Here is a 23,795-nt window from a genome sequence, read left to right on the forward strand (position 1 = left end):
GCTTCCACTCCCAGCACAACACCGAGGGAGAGAGAGACAGACACAGAGAGAGAGAAAGAGAGAGAGAGAGAGGGAGGGACAGGGAGTGGGAGAAAGAGAGAGAGTAAGTGAGAGTGATTGAATGTGTGGTAAGAGATATAATGAGAGAGGAGGGAGGGAGTGAGTGAACGACAGAAACGAGAGATAGAGTGAGAAAGGAGAGAGAGAGAGAAAGAGGGAGGTGCAGTAGTCTGTGGAGTGGCAGGCACCAGTAGCAGCAGCAACAACAGCAACAGCCATCCAACAGGCATCTCCCTGACTGGCAACTCTGGACAAGCTCTCCGCTCTCTCTCTCTCTCTCTCTCTCTTTCTCTCGTCGGATCTGTCCATCCCGGGGGGGACATGCAGGACCTGAGGCCCGAGGCCAGGAGCCGTCCTGAGCCCGTCCCGCCGCCCGTGTCTGGGCCACCTCTGGGCCGGGGCACGGGAGGGAGGTACAGTGTGATCCACCAGCAGGACTACACCACCACCATGCTGTTCCGGAGGAGGGACAAGCTCGAGAGGGTGAGCAGACTGATCTCACACTTCACTAACTCCACTGACCAACTCACGCAGCACTAATAGAGCTCTGGACTCACTCCAACTATATCACATAGGATGTTACTTTTGTGTTAGTTCTTTTAATTCCCTTATCATTCAGTAGCTAGTTATTTCCTTTGCTATGTCATTTTAGTTGCTAGAGTGTCATCTAATATGATTCTGGTCCGAACTTGTTGAACTTCCTTTCAGAAAAGTCCCTTAATGTTACATCAATGTTAAGCGCTAAGTACAACTCAGTGCAAAAGTCAAAGAAAACTGTAGCCTGTTGTTTCACTAATACATCGACACACAGTAACTGTCACTCAAAATGAACGTGTTTAAACGTTCTTGTGTTTAAACTTTTAACACTTTAAACATGAAAAAAAAAACCTGCAGAGGGCTCCTAAAAGCAACTTGTAAGTGATTCATGAGTGATATATACATTGTTGCCGCCAGTGCACACGCTACAGACGGCTGAGTCCCTAAGTCCCGTTGAGCCGCTGGCTTGTTTGGCACAAGCTTACTGTAGGGAATGAGCCACAGGAGGATTGCCACCACCCCCCCACCCCCCCACCCCCCGACACACACACACACACACACACGCACACAACCACACACACACACACACACACACACACACACACACACACACACACACACACACGCGCACGCACTAACTCACCCCTCGCAAACGGTCCTTCCACTGTATCATGCCAACCAGCCCCACAGAGAATTGATTACTTTGACTCTCCCTGGCCCCCGGTCGGTTTGTTTTTCCCGCAGATTTATACTCTGTGCTCCAGTGGCCATTCCCTTAACTTCTTTGCAGTTGTGGCCAAGTTATGTGGGGAGAGAGGGAGAGGATGAGAGAGAGAAGGAGAGAGAGAGAGAGGGGGGGTGGGGAGGGAAAGACTGAAGGAATGGAAGCTACAGGACAGATATAGAGGGGAAGTGGGAGATGCTTGAGAGGAGAAGAGAGAGTGTGGTTGGATGTGTGGGGTGGAGAAAGAAAGAGATACAGTGAACATGATGGAGAGAGATGGCAGAAAAGAAGGGAACAATACAGACAGAGAGGAAAGAGTATCTCGTTTACCAGGAAGTGCACAGCCCTTTGTTGCAGCTCTGCCAATCATGTCAGTCCCCAAACGGGTTCTCAGTAGCTGGGCTTCCACTCCCCCCCTCTCTCTCTTTCTCTCTCTCTCTCTCTCTCTCTCTCTCTCTCTCTCTCTCCCTCTCTCTCTCTCCCTCTTTCGCTCAGATGAACAGACACTCTCTAGTTCCTCTCCTGCTGAAATTGGGCTGGTGAATATTTCATTAACTCAGGGTCAGGGAGAGAGAGAGTGTGTGTGTTCTTTTAAATGCATCCTCAAAGGGAACCAGTGCCCCTTTCCCCTTTACTGAGAGAGAGAGAGAGAGAGAGAGAGAGAGAGGCAGAGAGGGAGAGAGGGAAAGAGAGAGAGATAGAGAGAGAGGCAGAGATGGAGAGATAGGAAGGGAAAGAGTGTGTGAGTGATGAGGAGGTGAGGTGTAAACTATATGTACAGTACTCTGGAGCTAGCATGTCCTTAAGAGCCCTGGGTTGTCTCATCACTTAGTGAGCCGGTAACTCAATAAAGACACAACCAGTCCAGCAGCTCTCATACAGACACATTAGATACACAGCACACACACACATACACACACACACACACACACACACACACACACACACACACACACACACACACACACACACACACACACACACACACACACACACACACACACACACACACACACACACACACACACTTACATGCACGAGCACACAGACCCTAAGTGCTCTGAGATTCCACTGAAAGCCTCAGCACATATAAAAATTACCTTCAGCGTCTGATCAGTGGGAATAACAGCACTAACTCATGTGTCCACAGCCTTTCCACTCTCTAGCTGTGCTGGAGAAAATCCATGGCAGACCAGCATTTTATTCTGACAAAGACTTGTGATGCATGTAATAAGTTACACATAATGAAACAATTTGTGATGTTTTTTCATTCATCTCAATCATAAGATTGCCATGTCAGCCATGAGGAATGACTGCTGTCTGAAAAAGCACCGGATTCACGCTGGATTTGGCATTTCATTTGTCTTCATATCTTCACTTTGTTACAGTCAGCTAAGTTTTAATGAGATGACAGAGCTTTAATGAAAAATGGCTAATAGCTCAAACATTAACCTCTCATGTTATGTCTCCCTGTGGGTGGGTGATCTCACTTACATCCTTGATCACAAGTCATGTTTCCTTATTATGGGTGATTCCACTTATATCCTTGCCTAGAAATCTAGACGCACCCTAGCGGCGGCAAATTAATTTGCTCAGCCTGTACGTCTAGTATCAAACCATAGGGATTTCTATTGGCTGATGCCGTGGACTTCATCCAATCACATCGCTCTATTTTGTTAGAGAATCTTAAGGCGGGCTTAACAGGATAACGACAGTCCTGCGACGGTGAACAACAAGGAAGGTGGCTATGGCGAACGAAGAGTGGTTGTTTGAATCGGTGTTGGCGTCAACTTTGGAGGAGTTGGACTTGTGCTTTTCTTTGAAAGTTGAGCAACACAATGCACTTAAGTAATTCCTTTCGAAGAAGGATGTATTTGCCGTTTTGCCGACCGGATACGGATATGGTCGTAGCGCTGGCCTATTGCATGCCTAGGCAGTTTGAAAGACAATTCTCTGCCCGCCCCTTGGATTAAGCGAGGTAAATGGTTCGATTCCAGACTATACATTTCAATGATATAGGATGGCCCGCCAGGCTACTTATATCCATGATAACAATTGAAACCAATTGTATCCTGCTCTAATCGTTTTAATGGCAAAGTCCATCTCCCCCACAGTCAGGAGCTGTTAGGCCTCATGTCCATGATAGATTCGTGACCGTGACCTTGGACTGGTGAGCAGAAGTGGAGGTGATTCTGGCAGGTTGCCTTCCCCTTCCTACATGGGGCTCTACTCTGCCCATGCTGTGGTCACCTGGCAGTCTTGGGCAAGGCAAGCATGGCCATTTCTCAAAGTCAGCATCTCTGTGGGTGCCCTCACTCAGTGGGCAAGGTGTGATCTCCCGTAGCCTAGAGACAGTGGAGGTGATTATTAACACTTAGACACACACACTCACACACACACACACACACACACACACACACACACACACACACACACACACACACACAATGAGTAACCATTCTGTTGTTTTTATTGCCTTTTAATTATTATTTACTTTTAAACAATTGCCATTTTATGCATTTATGTAATATTACCTTGTGTGTTTTATGTTTTCTTTTTTATTATTTACTTTTTAAACTATTCTTTGACTATTGTCCTTCTATACTTTTATTAGCTATTACTGTTTGACTTTGTTTATGTAAAGCACATTGAATGACCTCTGTGTATGAAATGCGCTATATAAATAAAGTGACTTGACTTGACTTGACTCGACACACACACAAATGCACCTTATCCAAAATGCGTATTCTCAACAAGCACTTATACCACTCTAGCCACACTCATCACACTGTGAAAAGCCCTACACACACACACACACACACACACACACACACACACACACACACACACAAACACACACACACACACACACACACAGACGTCATTTCACCATTTTACACACCGCTGGACTTCTCAGCAAAGCAGCCAGCGTTAGAGTCTTGTGGTGAGTTGGGTCCAGGGGAGAGGGGAGAGAGACAGGCTCTTAGGAGCAGAGGAGAGAAGAGAAAGAAGGGATGAGGAGGAGGTAGAGAAAGAAGGGAAATAGGTCACCCTGAGGGATGGAGAGAAGGGGCTTAATGAGGCTGGAGGGAGACAGCAGGGGTTTGGGATAATTAGAGTCTGGGTGAAGCCAGGCGAGGAGAGGAGAAGAGAGGAGAGGAGAGAGGAGGGAAGAAGAGGAGGGGAGAGAAGAGGAGGGGAGAGAAGAGGAGGGGAGAGGAGATGAGAGAAGAGGAGAGCTGTGGAGGGGAGAGGAGAAGAGAGGAGAGGTATGAAGGGGAGAGGAGAAGAGAAGAGAGGTATGGAGGAGAGAGGGGAGGAGAAGAGAGGAGAGGTGTGGAGGGGAGAGGAGAAGAGAGGAGAGGAGAGGTATGGACACACACACACACACACACACACACACACCTACACAGTCCCTCTCTATTATATATGTGTATATATGTCTGTCTTTCTCTCTCTCTGTGATTTAAATCATTTCTTACGGTAGCTCTTTCTCCCTTCTTCTTCCCCTTTCTCTCTCTCTCTCTCTCTGTAATCCCCCCATACCTGTCTCTTTGACCTTTGGACAGCTCTATCTGTCTCCTCGCATTTCTGTTCCTGCACCTCTTCCTCTTTCCTGCTGTTCGTGACACGCAGAAGACAGGCCAGACCAGACCCCCGCCTCCTCTCCCGGCCGGCGGCCTGTCCACACCACCCATCTCTCTCTCAGTGGCCACCCCTGGGCAGCTCCATGCCCCTCCACCCCTCCACCTACACAGCACCACCTTCACATCTATTCACTACACCCCCCGCCCCCCCTCACCTCGTCACCCCTCGACTCCATTATTAATCTGCCACCACCACCGCCACTGCCAGGGGCCAATTTATAATGCATTATGCCCACAATCGCTCTCTCTGTCCAACAAACGCACACTGCTCTCCCAGAGAGTGGCCTACAGTAGATCCTGGCCCGGTCCTCCTCATTAAGATACCCTGCTGGCTCGTAAGGTAAGGTCCTGGCCAAAGATTCTGCACTGCTCCGCTCTAAACATCTCCTTGGGTCTGACCACTAAGGGTGCACGAATTGGACGCGGAAGTAGTCGGCAGTGGGCAGAGAAGACAGGAGGCAAAGCGTTAATGGAGAAGCAGGGGCTGTGTGTGTGTGGGGGGGGGGGGGGGGCTGACGTAGCGCTGTGAGTGTTCTGGTGCTCTGGAGGAGCCACTGGGCATGTTGTGTGTGCGGCTGGAACTGCAGTTGGAAGACAGGAGAAGCTACGTCAGCTAGTCCTACTGTCCGTCAAAGAGAGATCTGCTTGTCTGAGACAGGTGTGTGTGTGTGTGTGTGTGTGTGTGTGTGTGTGTGTGCGTGCGTGCGTGCGTGCGTGCGTGTGTGTGTGTGTGTGTGTCTGTGTGTGTGTGAGAGAGAGAGAGAGAGAGAGAGAGAGTGAACGAGAGAGAGAAAGAGAGAGAGAGAGAGAGAGAGAGAGAGAGAGAGAGTGAACGAGAGAGAGAGAGATGGTATTTGGTCTGTCAGGGCTGATGAAGTGCTCAGGCCAGTGAGAGGACATGCTCTCCTGACTCCATGCTGAGAGCAACCTCTGGTGGCTGGACTGTGCTCTCCGAAAGGGGAGAAGGGAGAGGAGGATGTAAGGGAAAGGAAAAGGGGGATGAGTAATGTAAAGACCGGAGGGTGGTGGTGGGGGTGGGGGATCCACTCCTCACCTTGAGATGGACCATTGGGGCATTCAGGGAAGTTCAGGGAAGATGTCTGTGTTTAAATGTGAGCGTGCTTTTTCCTGTGCGTGTGTGTGTGCATGTGCGTGTGTGTGTGTGTGTGTGTGTGTGTGTGTGTGTGTGTGTGTGTGTGTGTGTGTTACAAACAGTGGAGACACAGCACTCAAAAAATCCTCCATAGAAATGCATGGGGTTAGTTTGTAACGCCAATATGGCCGTTGTCTACGCATATCCCACCCCTTCCTCGGCAAAACGTCGACATGTGAATACATTGAGCCAATCATGTGGTGTGATGTGAATACATTGAGCCAATCATATGGTGTGTTGTGAAGACATCGTGCCAGGGCCGTAGTCACCATAGACATTGAGGGGGACGTGTCCCCCCCAATATTCAAATATGACCAAAATGTCCCCCCCAATATTCGGACATAGCTATACTATATATAGCGCTATACTAGGCCTACAGGAAACCACCACGTATCTGAAATGTAATCAAACGTAAATAACGCACAAATTAGTGACCTATGGTTCCAGAGTAGCCTACACCCCTGAGTGGTTTGTCCTGGTGATTTTCCGTTTTTCGTTAGTGGCGTGCGCTATCAAAAGCTTCCATTTAGGCTACTGCACCCTACTGCGGTGAGGTAGGGCTGTCAACAATATGGCAAAAGCTACCCGGTACAATTTTCACAAAACTTCTTGAAAAGGTGTAGCACAGGCTAAGGAAATCCCATACATGTTTGGAGCCGATCAGACTGAAAGGGAACATTTTCCATATTGTAGCCTATTCTCGCAATGATAGCGAAAGTGAAACGTTTTATTTTAAATGATGAATTTGTGCAAGCCTGTGTCATTTCTTTCACATCTTTCAACATAAATAATGCATTCATATGCTAGTAGTAATGCCAGAAATTACCATGTATAGGCCTCTTAGAAATGATTGTTGCATCTTGCATATTATTTAGATGCGCACTCAATCGCGCATCCATGCAGGCAAAACGTGATCAAATGTGGTGACGTTTACAATACGTGATAGCCTACAGTTAATGTGAATCGCGGACAATAACCAAAGAAAGGAATTTGCACCTCCATTCACCAATTAAAGGCTGTAGTAGGCCTAGTGTTTCTACATGTTGGCACAAAACGTCATTTCTGTCAGAAGCCAGTCTATAATGCATACAGGGGTACAGTAACATGAGGTGAGTCAGACAGAAGAGGGGCCTGTCTTAGTAGCCTATTCCTGAATCCTGTCCCTTTCAAACTACGTTAAAATTGTGTGATAAGCCGCCAGCATAATAAAATCTAAATTAAAAGACAAAATCTTATTAGGCTCCAAACCTATGAGTCTAAGGCTTCAGGTGTAAGTAATAAGTCAAAGAACCACATTCTGTGTAATATAGAGGTTATCATAAGATATTTAGGATGGACCAGTGAAGTTGCTTCTTCTCCACCCTTCTCTTTTCACAAAACTCACGGGGGGGGGGGGCATGACTGACCTAACTAACGACTTGTTTGTGATTTTTTTATAATATTTTTGCATGGTAGGAAATGTATTGAAATTCTGTTTGGGGGTCCCTCAGACCCCACCACAGATTTGGTCCCCCCCAATGTTGACATCATGACTACGGCCTTGCATCGTGCCAATCATGTGTTCTGATCTCGCCGCTGGAGCAAGATTGGTGTCGTGAAGCCTTGCGCGTGCGCATTTCTGCCGAAATGGATGCCCGACGAGTGCCCAAAAATCGTTGTCAAATGGCCTCCGAGTGGAGGGACTTGCCTAAAAGATCTTTGTACAAACTCAGTGCTACAAACTCAGCGTAACAAACTCAGTGCTACAAACTCAGAAAACTGCAGCATCACCAAGAAAGCAGGTGGCATACAGTACGTCAGAGTGAGAGAGAGGGCAAGGGATAGATAGATAGATAGATGGATAGATAGATAGATAGATAAATAGAGAGAGGAGAGAAAGAGGGAGGGATGGGAAACAAGAGAAAGATATAAAAATAGGCCAAGGGAAATGTGCATCTTCTCATCACTTTTCAGTCATACTAATTTCCCTCTTTGATCTCAACTGTCAGCTCCACCTGTGTAGGGAAAGCCCCAAAATCAATGAACACAAGTTAGGGGGAAGAGAAGAGGAGAACAACACACACACACACACACACACACACACACACACACACACACACACACACACACACACACACACACACACACACACATACACCCACACATACACATACACACACACACAGAGACACACACACACACACACACACACACACACACACACACACACACACACAGACACACACACACACACACTCACACACACACACACGCACACACGCACACACACACACATACACCCACACACACACACACACACACACACACACACACACAGACACACACACACACAGACACACTTTAGTGAATTGGCTGACATCAGTCTTGGTGTGAGATGTGCGTGTGGCGGGGTGAGGATGTGGGGGGGTGCGGAAGGCTGCATCCACGTCAGACGTCACAGTGATTGAGCTCTGCACACGCTCAGACTTCAGCAAGACTCAGCAGCCGACTCCTGCAGACAGCAACATCTGCTCTCCAGCCGAGAGAGAGAGAGAGGGAAGGAGGGAGGGAGGGAGATAGAAAGACAGAGGGGGGGAGGGAGGAAGGCAGAGTGATGGAGGGAAGGATTGAAAGAGAGATAAAGAGAGAGGGAGAGAGAGGGGGGTGGAGAGAGAGAGAGAGAGAGAGAGATAGAGAAAGAGACTCTGCCAAGACTTACTCTTCCAGGAAGACAGTGGGGACTGGAGGAGGGGGGAGTGAGGTAGGGAAGAGAGTAAGGAAATAAGAGGAAGGGAGTGTGAGGATAGGAAATAGGGAGAGAGTGATAAAGAGTAAGAGAGGAGAGTGAGAGGGGGAGAAGAGGAGTGGAAGGATGTGAAAGAGGGAGTGTGTGTGTGTGTGTGTGTGTGCATGCGTGCGTGTGTGTATGTGTGTGTGTGTGTGTGTGTGTCTGTGTGTGAGCGAAAGGCACCCATGCTAAACAGCTGTGCCTTAATTAGTATGTGTGAAACTTTACTCAACAGAGATTACAGAGATTATATTACATTTGCCAGTGTGGTCTTATGTAATGTACAGTATGTATGGTGTATAGAAAACACCTACAAGTGTGTGTGTGTGTGTGTGTGTGTGTGTCCGTCCACCAATTATGTGTTTTTACTTTGTTGTTGTTTTTATTTCATATCTGTAACCATCCATACCTTTGAACATTTTGTCTGTGGATTTCCTCTGCTATGTAAGCCTACTGATCATTTCACCTATGTGTTGCTCCTGGACTTACAGTAATTTTGCATTGAGACAACCCTGACATCTGGAACAGCTCTGGCCCAGATCAGAGCCTCAGCTTGGCCACATCTGGCCTGTATCTGCTGCAGACTGCTTGAGTTTCCCTGCCGTCTGTGAGCTGGTGCTGCAGGCTGGAGTGTGTGCAGGTGATCAGCAGCAGCATTCTGCTCTGTTCCCTGCTGCCTGTGTGTGTGTGTGTGTGTGTGTGTGTGTGTGTGTGTGTGTGTGTGTGTGTGTGTGTGTGTGTGTGTGTGTGTGGTCTGTCTTTGTGTGTGTGTGTGTGTGTGTGTGTGTGTGTGTGTGTGTGTGTGTGTGTGTGTGTGTGTGTGTGTGTGTGTGTGTGTGTGTGTGCGTGCATGTTTGTGTGTGTGTGAGTTTGCCATCACACAATCTCCTCCTCAGCCAAGAGCCATTAGCTTTCCATTGCTCGAGTTTTGCTTCACAAGGCAGGTAAGAATGGGGAGGAGAGACGAAAGTGCGGAAGGGAGAGAGGGAGAGAGGGGGAAGGGGGAGAGAGGGAGGGGGAGAGAGAGAAAGCAAGATGCAGAGAGGGAGGGAGGGAGGAGAGAGGGAGATGGAGAGGGAGGGAGAGAAGAGAGAGAAAAGGAGGGAGGAGAGAGTTCAGAATCAGGCTCAGCATTGGATGTTCGAGAATGTGTGTGTGTCTGTGTGTGTGTATGTGTGTGTATGAGAGAGAGAGAGAGAGAGAGAGAGAGAGAGAGAGAGAGAGAGAGAGAATGTGGGGGGTAGGAAGGTCTCACCATTTCTTTCTCTTGTCTTGTCTGTGTTAGTGCACAGCACACACACACACATTCCCCCACACACGCGTGCGCGCACACACACAGACACACACACACATACACACACACACACACACACACACACACACACACATAGACATACTCGTACGATCACAGAGGCAGGCGATGAGAGAGAGAGAGCATGTGAGGACTCTGGGACTCTAACGGACTCTAACGGACCTGGGCGCTGCGTCTCATGATCCACGGAGTGGACTGTCGCTGACGGAACTATGGCACATGGGGGAGAAAGAGTAACAGCAGGTTGTCAAGGAGACACACATTGTTGAGCGTGAGCTTCTTACTTTTTCCTGTCATTTGAGAAAAAAATAAAAAATATCGGTCAGTGCCAGCATGGCTGAACAAAAGACACAAGAAAACGTTATGAAGGTAAGCATGGCAATTGAGCACTCTGGTTCGTACCTGCCCTACTCTAATTGCATGTATTCTATTCAATCTATTGAACAATAAGTTATTTCATATGGCATATGGTTGTGTTTTCTGTCAATATTCAGTTTATTTCATTTCTAATAGGGTTTTTTTTTATCTTTATTATGTTGTGTTAGTAGTGTTTTATTGTTTGGTCATTAGTACTTTGGTGTAGTATTTATAAAATGATGAAGGAATGCGGCAGGCTGAACCCTAGCTGAGTTCCCTCTACTGTAGCAGAGGAGAAGCCTGCAGGGGCATGAAAGCTCGGTGCTGCTGTTCATTCTGACTGGTTTGAATAAAATGCGCTTGAATCTTTCATGGAGATGTGAGTTCATTTGAATGTCACATATGGGTGACCACTGCTGTGCCCTCATGCACAGTACAAAGCATGCAAAGTATTTCTAAGTATGTAGAGCTAAAACTGACCACAATGACTACAATATTTTTTTTGCAATCAAGATACAGGTCTAAGTATTAATTAAGTATTACATTAAGTACATTTGAGCCTACCTGTAACTTAATGCAATATTAGTGTGATGTTTTATCGTTTAGTTCACTCAGAGACACATTTAGTGGTGATGAACGGTGACGGTGACATACAGTTTTGACCCCAATAGAGTGCTAGTGAATTATTAACACTGTTTCTGACTGTTGGTACAACCTGGACTTATGTACACTTCAATTCCCTTTTATGACATTCATCTTAAAGATGATTCAACCTTGTGTGCCTCAGTGTACAAAAACACAAACACACACACACACACACACACGCACGCACACACAGATACACACACGCACACACACACACACACACACACACACACACACACACACACACACACACACAAACACACACACTGCAACCCTGCTCCACTTTCACCAGTACATACAAACACACACACACACACACACACACACACACACACACACACACACACATTCACGCACACACACACGCGCACACACACACACTTTCTCTCTCTGTTGGCTGGCTGTGGCCTTGGCCAGGGCTAATGTTGGTGAGGCGAGGGGCTGCTTTAGATGGACTGAGAGCAGCTCTCTGCAGGCGTGTGAAAGGAAAGCTAGCAGGGGTCCCACCTGCTAAAAACATGCTGTGATTGAAAGAGATCCCCCCTCACACTCAGAAGAGGGGAGTGAAGAGCATCACCCCATCACCTCTCTCTCTGTCTCTCTTTCTCTCTCTTTCTCTCTTACTCTCCCTCTTCTCTCTCTCCTTATCACTCTCTTTCTTTGTCACGCATGTGTGCCCTCTTGTTTGCACTACCTATCCTTCCCTTTCCTCCATAATAGTTTATATTCACCACATGCCCTGTCCTATTCTCTATTCGCTCTCATTCATCTCTCTCTCTCTCTCTCTCTCTCTCTCTCTCACTTTTTTTCTGTCTCCGGTGGGTGTCATGGGCAATGAGTTCAATCTCTTGACAATATATTCTTGTAGTAATTGCTTCACATTTGTCATAAAGCCATATAGTCATGTGTGTTGAGGAGAGAAAGGTGCATGGTGTGGCTGTGGAGTTTTGTTTACCCTTCCATCACACAGACAAGGCAAACAAGCTGTATTTATACTCCTGGTAGGAAAGGGCCATGAATAATAGATATACAATGAAATCTATTTTAGGTGAATAAAATGACATGGTTGGGCTTTGCGTAAACACACATGCACGCACACACATACGAACACACACACATTCACACACACACACACACACACACACACAAACACACACACACACCCATTAATGTGTAACTGTCAAGGGACCAGTCCAAAAAAGCGAGCCCTTAGCATTTGAGTCAGAGGGAGTTAGACGTACATTCGCGCGCCGTGGACAGCTTGACAGATGCGCAGGGACAGCGCTGATGATAGAGGTCAACAGATGTGCAAAGAACGGGGTGGGCGGTGGGGGGTTAACGTGGAAAAGAGCAGCAGCAAGTTTACACTGAAGTGCGGGTGTAAGCAGAACTCCGCTCTGCCAGTGTTGCACTTATAATCGAAAGGAAATCAAGATTCCTCGCCGGCCCGGGGCGCCTCGGAGACAAGCCCTCTCTGCATTCTAACCGATGGCCGTATCGATGTTTCCATACTGGAGCGCGTAGATGCGGCAGGGGAGATAAGTGGGCACGAGCGACATTCGCGACGCTCGCACACCGCAACTAAAACAGATAGGCTTAAACAAACAAAACAAAACAAAAAAAAACATTGTTTCAGCTCGAGTGCGCTCTAACGAGGCATCCGAGCAATATAGCAGGCACTTCACGCCGGGCCACGTCTGCGACCGCGGCTGCCGAATGGAGCTTGTTGTGAATTAGATTTGACTCTGCAGCTCTGGACCGCTCTGTCTCCATCAAGTTTCCACGCGGCGAAAGAAACAGCTGCAGTTGCTGGGGAAGGGAAGCTTTAAAATCGTTTCTCCTATACGGCTCCATCTGGTCCTCCACCAAACCAGAAAAATTAATCACTAAAAGGAGAGGAGATATCCTCCTATATCTTGGTGTATTCAGAGTCATATATAATGTAAATAGACACTGTAAATAGATTGTGCTATGATAGACTGCATTTGTAATATGGATTGTCTCGACTGATGGCTCTACACTAAACATACAGTATTGGTTGACTAAATTTAGTCCAGGGAAGTCATCATGAATGAGTTTTGCCAATCTGTCTTCATGTGTAATAAAACAGTAATAAACCTGTCACTACACCACACATAAGTAAACTCAATGGAAGATGACTTGAGTGGTTTAGGAGTCAGCCAATCATCCTTTTTCATTGGTTTTAATGTACAAATTGGGATAACTATTTTTTAGTCCAAATGCTTTCTTTGTTATACACTCTCTCTCCTTTTGCCCCCCCCCCCCGCTCTCTCTTTCTCTCTCCCACTCTCTCTCTCCAAACAGTCTCAGCAGAAATGCATTGCAGTCTTCGGTCTGCTTTGCTGCTTCGCAGTGCTGATTGCGCTCATCTTCTCCTCAGTGGATGTGTGGGGGGAGGATGAAGGCATCACGGAGGAGAACTGCAGCTCGAAATGTCGGTAAGAGGTAAAGGTTGCATCACCCCCCCCCCCTCAGCCACCCCCATCCAACGCATCATAAAAAAATGCAAGAGACTGTCAAATTCATTCCCCTGAATAATTGATTTCATTACCATTCAGTGGTAGCTTGAGACTTACAGAGAACTCTCTGCTCTTGGTATTCAGAAGGTGTGAAGAGTTCTAGAGGGTTCCACACATGGTGATGTAACAAAATCTCTGAAGAATCACTGAAGACCCTATGGAGCGTATTTTGGGCCCTTTTTAACTTTGTCAGACTTGTCAGTGAAGAGAGGATGGGAGAGGAGCGGAAGAGAGTTCAGGAGTGGGTTTGGGAAATGACCTCAGGTTGGACTTGAGCCTGGGTCTCCTGGGTTCTAAATGACCTCAAAATGGACTTGAGCCTGGGTCTCCTGGGTTCTAAATGACCTCAAAATGGACTTGAGCCTGGGTTTCCTGGTCGCTAAATGACCTGAGGTTGGACTTGAGCCTGGGTCTCCTGGGCGGCACTAAATGACCTCAGGTTGGACTTGAGTCTGGGTTTCCTGGGCGCTAAATGACCTCAGGTTGGACTTGAGCCTGGGTTTCCTGGGTTCTAAATGACCTCAGGTTGGACTTGAGCCTGGGTCTCCTGGGTTCTAAATGACCTCAGGTTGGACTTGAGCCTGGGTTTCCTGGGTTCTAAATGACCTCAGGGTGGACTTGAGCCTGGGTTTCCTGGTCGCTAAATGACCTCAGGTTGGACTTGAGTCTGGGTCTCCTGGGTTCTAAATGACCTCAGGGGGTGGCCCCGGCCGTGCCACGACTGGCATGGGGCACCTGCACCGTACGCCGGCGACCCGGGTTCAATTACCGCCCTGTGGTCCTTTCCGGATCCCACCCCGACTCTCTCTCCCACTCGCTTCCTGTCATTCTCCACTTCTCTCATTAAAGGCATAAAAAGGCCAAAAAAATACTTTAAAAAAAAATGACCTCAGGGTGGACTTGAACCTGGGTCTCCTGTGCGCTGAGCCTGTTTACTATTCGAGATACCAGTGCTGCTGCTGTGTTACAGCTCAGGTCAAGAATGTATACAAAGATGCTACGCTAGAAGGTTCTCAAATGACAACGGAATGTCAGAGATGGGGATTTAGTGTTAAGGTTAGAGCTAGTCCTCATATTACCCTTACTGCAGAAGTCAACACTAACATCTCACTCCGGATGATAGACATGGTTTGTTCTGTTAGGCTCTTAAATTGTATTGTATTTTTTTTCTTAATTTTCTTTGTATGTTTTATTTCCATAGCATAGTGCTAGTGGAGAACATTCCAGAAGAGATGGACCTCTCCCCTGTGGACGAGGGTACGCTGCCTCTGACTGTGGGTCTCCACGGCCTCTTGGACATGGCCAAGCGCTCGGTGGAGATCGTCTCCCCCCGCTGGACCCTGACCTCCAGAGAGCAGCAGACCGACCACTTCTCAGCCAGTGAGGTACGGGACCTCAACCGCCACACACACACACACACACACACACAGTTCTTCTGGTTCAAATTTACTGTATCTACTGTAATCATTTCACTCCTTACTGTATCTACTGTAATCATTTCACAGAACTTAAAGTTCTGGTTTTGAATTTAGAGTTCTTGTTTTGTGTATTTCCATATTCTGCCTTACTTTTTAGGACCCAGGCATGACTTCAGTAATCCTCGACCAGACGTGCCTCTAACACTACACGACAAGCAATCACAGCCCTGAAACTTTCCGGTTCTGTTTGATGGATTGTAATAGCTACACAATGAAGCAGCACCCCTCTCCGCCCCCACACACATACCCCCCACCACCACCCCTTGCCCCCAGCCAAACACTGAGACACTGTCAGATTTAATAAGTTACCTCCAACCTCTTCATTTTTCAGCTAGAGCTGCTTTGCAAATCCCTGTGATCGAAACAAATTACTGGAGGAGCCAGACTCTCCGTGTGCGGCAGTCAGTTCCAGTGAAAAATTCAAATCTCATTTGCATTCATAATGCGTAGAGTCCCCTTTATCCGGCAAATGTGACTTCATTCAGACCAGCCATTGTCTTTGTGAGCGGGAAGTTTCTCAAGTGGAGAAAAGCTGGTAAGACTGTATTACTGGCAGACAAAATTACCTGCTTCAGAGTGTCCACTGACTAGCCCAGTTACACAGGAAGACTTCATTACTGATGACTTCATATAAACTATTGTCTTTGTCTCATACGTTGTCAGGGAGGGAAGTGATGTTATTTTACAAATATCCTTACATACCTACAGCAGGCACAGACAAAGTACAATGACTTTTGTTACGTTAACTGTATAAAATCAGACTTGCTTGTTAACTTGCTGACCAATATTCCTCCTCATGCCAGATGCTGACATCCCTTATCTTGGGCCACATTATCTAACATCATTAAAAGTATGGGGGTCAGGTATGGGGGTGTTGGAGCAAATAATACACTTGCATCTGTCTTTTTCCTTGAGGGACCCTGTTTTTAACAAACAAAGAGGATGCCCCCTTCACATCCACCTGGAGCCCCTTGGTCCCCTTGAAATGTCTCTCCTTCGATTTTGAAAAAGCGTTTGTAAGCAGCTTGTTTACTGTCAGAGCTGAGAGCTTTTTTGTTGTTGTTATTGTTGTTGTTGCTGTTGTCAGGGCCAGCGTCTCTTTGAAAGGTTGCTCGGGCTGAAGTCACGGCGGGTGAAGCTCAAGGTTGCCACTAGCCTGACGGACTCTGCTGAGCTGACAACCCTCGCTGCTCACGGTAAGGTCACACCTACAAGGTGAGGATAGGAGCAGGGTTTGGTGTGAGGGTGTGTGTGTGTGTGTGTGGGTGGGGGGGGGCATGTTATACTCTGACATATAGGGTGATTGTCATTGGGTTTGCTTGGGTTTCCATAAGTATGCAGTTCAATGTGTATGCATGGTTCCCTACAGAAGGTGGTAAGGGCATAACCACAGCAATTTACTATTTATCGATTCCTAAACTTGGTCGATTTCAAGAGTTCAAAAGAGGGAGCCCTGGTAGCCATTAGCCATCGCTCATACTCATAGGCGAGTCAAGCTTTTTCATAAATACCCCCCCCCCCCCTCATTATCATCTCTTGCTCACTCCAAGCAAGGTCTGGAGCAAGGTCAGACATCATGCTGGTGCAATGCTGTTGACTTCAAAATTTGATGTCAACCAGATTGGTTTCCAAGGTCGCAATCCTGACAGTTAGTCAGCTAGTCAAGCCCTCAGCAGTGATTCTCTCTCTCGCTCTCTCTCTCTCTCTCTCTCTCTCTCTCTCTCTCTCTCTCTCTGTGTCTCTGTCTCTTTGTCTTTTTCTCTTTCTCTCTCCTCTCTGCTCTGTCTTACTCTCATTCTCTCTCTCTCACTCTTTCTTTCATTTTCCCTTTCTTTTTCTTTCTCTCTCTCTCTCTCTCATGGTCAATCTCTCTCTCACTGATTCCCTGCCCCCCCCACCCCTTTTTGGCTCTGTGTCCTGTAGGTGCTGAGGTCCGTTACGTGAACACGACAGCTCTGACCAAAGGGCACCTGCACTCATCCTTCTGGGTGGTGGATCGAAGGCACATATACATCGGGAGTGCCAGCATGGATTGGAGGTCTCTAGCCAAGGTAGCCAGACAATCTGTCTTTTTCTGCTGCGCTCTGTTACTTCAAAGACAAAAAAAGAAAAGGGAAAAAAAGACAAGTAAAGAAAAGGAAGAGAGGAAGAGAGGAAGAGAGGAAGAGAGGAAGAGAGGAAGAGGGGGAAAACAGAACAAAAAGAAAAGAAGAGCGATAGAATTAAAAATAAAACCACCAGGATTGTTTTCCATAATGTAGTATGCCTTCCCACTCCAACCTTTTATCTTCTCATTTGTAAATCACTTTGAGTTACCAACGTGCATGACTTCTGATATACGAGACTTGACTTATCCCAGTTGTCTCCTCACATACTGTAGGCTCCCGCAAACAACCTCAGAAAAAAATGGAAAATAACAACAGCACATTTTGTTGTTGTGTTTCCTTTGGCCCGTGGCTCCGACTTGTACATCAAAGCACCTCTCCAGCCAGTGCATGAGTTTGCAGAAAAAAACACTCCGCTCTTCTGTGCTCTGATGTGCTGTGCTGTGCTGTGCTGTGTTCTTCCCTGGGCCAGATGAAAGAGCTGGGGGTGCTCCTGTACAACCCCTGTACAACCCCTCCCCTCCCCTCCCCTCTCCTCACCTCCTCTCCTCTCCTCTCCTCTCCACTCCTCTCCTCATGTGCTGTGCTGTGTTCTTCCCTGGGCCAGATGAAAGAGCTGGGGGTGCTCCTGTACAACTGCAGCTGCCTGGCACTGGACCTACACAGGGTCTTCTCTTTCTACTGGCAGCTGCACTACAAGGACTACATCCCCTCCATCTGGTCCAAGCGCGTGACGGCCCTCTACAGCCGCGACGACCCACTCCTGGTTCACCTGAACGACTCGGACGCCAACGTGTACATGTCTGTGAGTCGCGGCTGGTCTGTTTCAAAGAGACACACAGACACAGACACACACACAAATGCATGTGTGTATGCACACACACACACACACACACACACAGGTAAAAAAAAAACTAATTAGAATCAAAATCATTTTAGATGTTGTAACATCAAATTTGTAACATAAAATGGATCAAAGAGTCAAATTTGTTTTATATCTTACACACACATTTTACACAATACACAGTATACTCATGAAGTGTATGCATGGCAGAGTTTAAACTGTGAAGATGGGACAGTAGCAGTCGCAATAGTATATTTACCAAAAATGTAAAGGATTTTAAGATATTATCTTATTTTTGGCAAGGGATCTGGACTGGCTAGAACCCTGTCATCTCAACACAACGTGGTACCTAATTTGATTAAAAAATTTCCTAACCATCCATCTCTACAGCGAAAAAAAAAGTTTTCTTGCACAAAAAACATGTCATATTGCAGCATGGCGTCCTAATTTACCTGCCATGAATCTCCGCGTCCTTCCAGCGACACGCTGTTGATCAGGGGCGGCAAAGCCATCCATCACCCTGTGGGAATGAAACGGCCCTGTAATGGGGCATGCTGGTAGCAAACATTATGGGGACTTATGATAAAGTTACCCGCTGACGTTGATGTATGCGATGGGACATGCGTCTCTTAATTTCCTCCCCTCCCATCCTCTCCTCTCCTCTCCTCCCCTCCCCTCTCCTCCCCTCCCCTCTCCTCACCTCACCTCACCTCACCTCACCTCACCTCACCTCCTCTCCTCCTCTCACCTCCTCTCCTCTCCTCCTCACCTCCTCTCCTCTCCTCACCTCTCCTCACCTCCTCTCCTCACCTCCTCTCCTCTCCTCACCTCTCCTCACCTCCTCTCCTCTCCTCCCCTCCCCTCTCCTCACCTCCTCCCCTACTCTCCTCTCCTCCCCTCCTCTCCACCCCTCTCCCCTCCCCTCTACTCTACTCCCCTCTCCTCTTCTCTCCTCTCCTCTCCTCTCCTCTGTCCTCTCCTCTCCTCTCTGCTCGGCCATGCTGGTGTGGCAGCCCTGGTGTGTTATTAGAGGGAGGGAGAGTGAGGCGTGAAGGAGTGGAAACAGGAGATCCATCTTAGTGTTTTGTGTGAGTGGAAGAGAGATGACGGAGCAAGCGTTGTTGTCTTTGTTAAGGGGTTGTGAGCTGAGCTGTGCTCCTCCCAGGACACTGATTACACAGATTTATGATCAGCACAGGTACATGCCTGCATGCAATTGCACACACACACACACACACACACACACACACACACACACACACACACACACACACACACACACACACACACACACACAAAGAAACACTCACACACACACACACACACACACACACACACACACACACACACACACACACACACACACACACACACAAACAAAGAAACACTCACACACACACACACACACACACACACACACAAAGAAACACTCACACACACATACATTTTTCATCTGTGCATCCCTCTCTACAGACCTCCCCGGACCTGTTCTGTCCTAAGGGCCGCACCAGAGACGTGGAGGCCATACATCGGGTGATTCAGGACGCCGAGCGCTTCATTTACGTCTCTGTCACAGACTACCTGCCCTTGGTGAACAGATCCTCTCGGGGGCTACACGTCACAAGGTCAGACTGCCCAGCCATGGACACTCGCTGTGTCCTAATCTCGCAGAGCTGTGAAGACTAGGAACAGCTAACCACATAGAAATGGGAACCCACAATGTAATAACAGTGTTACACTTGTGCTTTCTCTGCATTCATATCTATTAACTTGACTAATGCTTTCATTCCAATTGGGGAATTATCCAAAGTTACATTTACATGAAACTAATATTTTCATTCTAATTAACAACTTAAAGATCCACATGTCAATTGTTCAAATTTGGTGTGTGAAAGAAATAATGATAAAAACAAAAGGAAAACAAGCAAAAAAAGCAAAGGTACCTTTGTAACGTTGCAATAAAATTGATTTTTTTGGCAAACCTTTCCTTTCTACGGTTGCTTGCTGTCCTGCTACCCTGAACCGACCTCATTAGTTCAACATCGACCCGAGCCTCCAGTTTCAGCCAGGCACACATACTTGGGGTTGAATTTAGAGCTGTTCAATTGAAATGCCACTGCATTATAGCGAACAGAACACTGTGCCCCACAGCATGACAGGGTGCTATCACCAGGAGCTCCAAATTGACTATGGCCAACCAGTCATGTCTTCCTTCCTTACTTCCTTCATTCTTTACTTCCCTCTCTTCCTTCATTCTTTACTTCCCTCTCTTCCTTCAAGCAATTGTCAGCAATATTGTTCCACAGCCCTGTAGTTTGACAGGTTTGGTTACATTTAAGATGGTAGCAAATTCCTACAGGATTTCTGTATGGAGAGTCATTATCAGCCACCCCTTAGGGTACTTCGCGAACACTGTCTCTACCTGCAAATTATGGCGCACACACTGTCAACGGCATACAAATTATGGTGCACATTTCTAACAGTGCTACATAGGTTTGGCCTTGATTTCCCGTGGGATATTATCATGGTCAGGGTTTCTACAACCGTCCACCTCTGTCTCCGACTCCAGGTACTGGTCAGCGATCGACGAGGGCCTCCGAGAGGCGCTGGTCCTGAGGCGGGTGAGCGTGCGCCTGCTGGTCAGCCTCTGGGAGAGGACGCACCCGTACACGTTTAACTTCGTCTCGTCTCTGACCACGCTCTGCCTGCAGCTGATGGACTGTAACCTGGAAGTGGTGAGAGAGACATTGGGCCCTGATTGGAAGGATTGGCAAAGTGTAAAGTTCTAAAGTTCATTTAGTATTTGGGCTAAATCAGTTTGCTAATATAACACCATGGGCAAAACCTTCACTGCAAACACTGATGAGTCAGCTCTCTGCTCCCACATGTCACGTGACAGCTGTAGTTCATGCGTGAGAACTTTGCTTGTTGACAGACTCTGCTCTTTAATCGCCATCTACATTAGGGTCCCATGTCTCCGTGCTCCTGTCTTGCCCTGTTGCAACTTGCCCTGCAGACAATCTGTTACTATTTTTAGTATTTTTAATGTTGCCTGTATGACTATTTTTGCCTATATGGCTATTTTTGATAATAATATTCATTGTTATTGTTGTATCTCGCTTAACCATAATATATGGTCTTTTGGACCCCTGCCGTCGACTGGAAGGCGGCGGCGCTAGGGTTAGGGTCACGGTTAAGGTTAGGGTCAGGGTTAAGGTTAGGGTCACGGTTAAGGTTAGGGTCAGGTTTAGGGTCATGGTTAAGGTTAGGGTCACGGTTAAGGTTAGGGTCAAGGGGCCCAAAACACCTTCAAGCCTTAATCATAATCATAACTGTGATTGATCTATGGCTAGATGAGTGGCTAGACAAGATTTAATTTCCCATGGTGTCGGTAGCAGGAGTAGCTTAATGATGATTGCACATAAAATTGTAGCACACACTGAACTCTGCGTTACTCGAGTGTGCCTTTACATTGCTGGAGGCCCTGGGGCCATGAATGCCTTTATTCCCATGAATTACTGTCCTCTTCAAGTCCTTGACTGGAAGAAAGAGAGACTTCCTGATATTTACTCCTGCTGTGTAAGAAGAACTATTGAACTATTCTCACTAGGCCTTTTCTCCTGTTAGAACTATTGTCACTAGGCCTGTTCTCCTGTTAGAACTATTCTCACTAGGCCTGTTCTCCTGTTAGAACTATTCTCACTAGGCCTTTTCTCCTATTAGAACTGTTCTCACTAGGCCTGTTCTCCTGTTAGAACTATTCTCACTAGGCCTGTTCTGTTCTCCTGTTAGAACTATTCTCACTAGGCCTGTTCTCCTGTTAGAACTATTCTCACTAGGCCTGTTCTGTTCTCCTGTTAGAACTATTCTCACTAGGCCTGTTCTCCTGTTAGAACACTATTCTCACTAGGCTTGTTCTCCTGTTAGAACTATTCTCACTAGGCCTGTTCTGTTCTCCTGTTAGAACTATTCTCACTAGGCCTGCTCTCCTGTTCTCCTGTTGGAACTATTCTCACTAGGCCTGTTCTCCTGTTAGAACTATTCTCACTAGGCCTGTTCTGTTCTCCTGTTAGGCCTATTCTCACTAGGCCTGTTCTCCTGTTAGAACACTATTCTCACTAGGCTTGTTCTCCTGTTAGAACTATTCTCACTAGGCCTGTTCTGTTCTCCTGTTAGAAATATTCTCACTAGGCTTGTTCTCCTGTTAGAACTATTCTCACTAGGCCTGTTTCCTGTTAGAACTATTCTCACTAGGCCTGTTCTCCTGTTAGAACACTATTCTCACTAGGCTTGTTCTCCTGTTCTCCTGTTAGAACTATTCTCACTAGGCTTGTTCTCCTGTTAGATCTATTCTCACTAGGCCTGTTCTCCTGTTAGATCTATTCTCAATAGTCCTGTTCTGTTCTCCTTTTAGAACTATTCTCACTAGGCTTGTTCTCCTGTTAGATCTATTCTCACTAGGCCTGTTCTCCTGTTGCTTGTTGTGTCTACAAGAAATTTTTCAGTGCTGATGAAGGATACCACAGACATGATGAGGGACTCAACCATAACAAGTACATGGTGACTGACAATGCGTTATATATAGGTACGTGCCATACCAGTGTGTGTGTGTGTGTGTGTGTGTGTGTGTGTGTGTGTGGGTGTGTGTGTGTGTGTGGGGGGGGGTGTGTGTGTGTGTGTGTGTGTGTGTGTCTGTCTGTGTGTGTCTGTGTGAGTGTGCGTGTGTTTGAAATGATAACTTCATTTTACCAAAGGTCTTCATTTTACAAGGACCAGTATTTTACTGGTGAAAAATTGCAACTGTCCTAAAAATAAAATAAAATGCCCTCTTCTCTTCCACAAGGAAACCTGGACTGGGTGGGGAATGATTTTGCCTTCAACGCAGGGACAGGGCTTGTGATCAAGCCCATTAGAGATCATCTGGACAGCGGGCCCTCTGTTCTGGACCAGATGAAGGCGGCGTTTGAGAGGGACTGGTTCTCGCAGTACGCCAAGAGCCTACAGGAAGTCACGACTCAAACAGGACGCGCATTAAAGACCCCTACACTCTCACGGGTCGAGAGAGAGAGACAGACAGCAGCGTGAGAGCTGGAAAGTGATGCGCATTCCTCTGAAGTCGTGGACTGATTTTGATACGTAGAAAATAATGAACAACAACAACAAACTGGAGCTATTATGAATGCAACAATATATCATGTATTCTTTTAATGGGTCCTAAGGCAACTGCATGAGAAGCTGGACATCACTGGAATTCAGGGCTCTCTAGTGACCTCTAGTGCCAGTAAGGTTGTAAGACCAGCAGAGACCTCCACATAGAAATCAAATGTCATGTGTTTGCTCTGTCTACATATCCATTCACCAAAAAAATGCATGTTTCTTTTTAAAGACATTTCAGCATATCAACTGTTTATATCAGTGTTTATCTTTCATGATAGAATGCCTTTATATGACATATATGTAATTTTTATTATTTTTTAATTACAACGAACATTGCTCGGTTTTATACATTTCTTATCACCGTTTTATACAAGGCCAAATATTTGGTCACTGGCACTTTTTTGTTGTTACATTGGCCATTTGGGCGACATTTGTCTTCATTTCATACATGAAAGCGCACAAGTTAACC

At 46.8% G+C, this 23,795-nt stretch overlaps 1 protein-coding gene across 1 annotated transcript; it reads left to right on the forward strand.

The window, feature by feature from the left end:
- The first annotated feature begins 381 nt into the window (after positions 1-381).
- Positions 382-23,254, forward strand: pld5 (phospholipase D family member 5). Its single transcript, XM_076280525.1, has 11 exons — positions 382-543; positions 12,607-12,640; positions 13,523-13,661; positions 14,944-15,127; positions 16,308-16,416; positions 17,144-17,271; positions 17,933-18,130; positions 19,643-19,794; positions 20,739-20,904; positions 22,664-22,754; positions 23,013-23,254. Exons 1-11 carry the CDS (start codon positions 382-384, stop codon positions 23,252-23,254), a joined length of 1,605 nt encoding a protein of 534 aa, XP_076136640.1.
- Positions 23,255-23,795: the final 541 nt, after the last annotated feature.

This window comes from Alosa pseudoharengus, unplaced genomic scaffold (genome assembly GCF_046254945.1).
Source record: "Alosa pseudoharengus isolate Yale_2024_CS ecotype anadromous, Long Island Sound unplaced genomic scaffold, YU_APseudo_1.1 YU_APseudo_1.1_scf_1, whole genome shotgun sequence".
In the NCBI taxonomy this organism is placed as follows: Eukaryota; Metazoa; Chordata; class Actinopteri; order Clupeiformes; family Clupeidae; genus Alosa; species Alosa pseudoharengus.

Coding starts and splice junctions, on each gene's coding strand:
- pld5 (XM_076280525.1), top strand. CDS start 382: ATGCAGGACCTGAGGCCCGAGGCCAGGAGCCGTCCTGAGCCCGTCCCG. Junction 17,272..17,932: donor ATTGGAGGTCTCTAGCCAAG/GTAGCCAGACAA, acceptor TCCCTGGGCCAG/ATGAAAGAGCTGGGGGTGCT. Junction 22,755..23,012: donor TGACAATGCGTTATATATAG/GTACGTGCCATA, acceptor CTCTTCCACAAG/GAAACCTGGACTGGGTGGGG.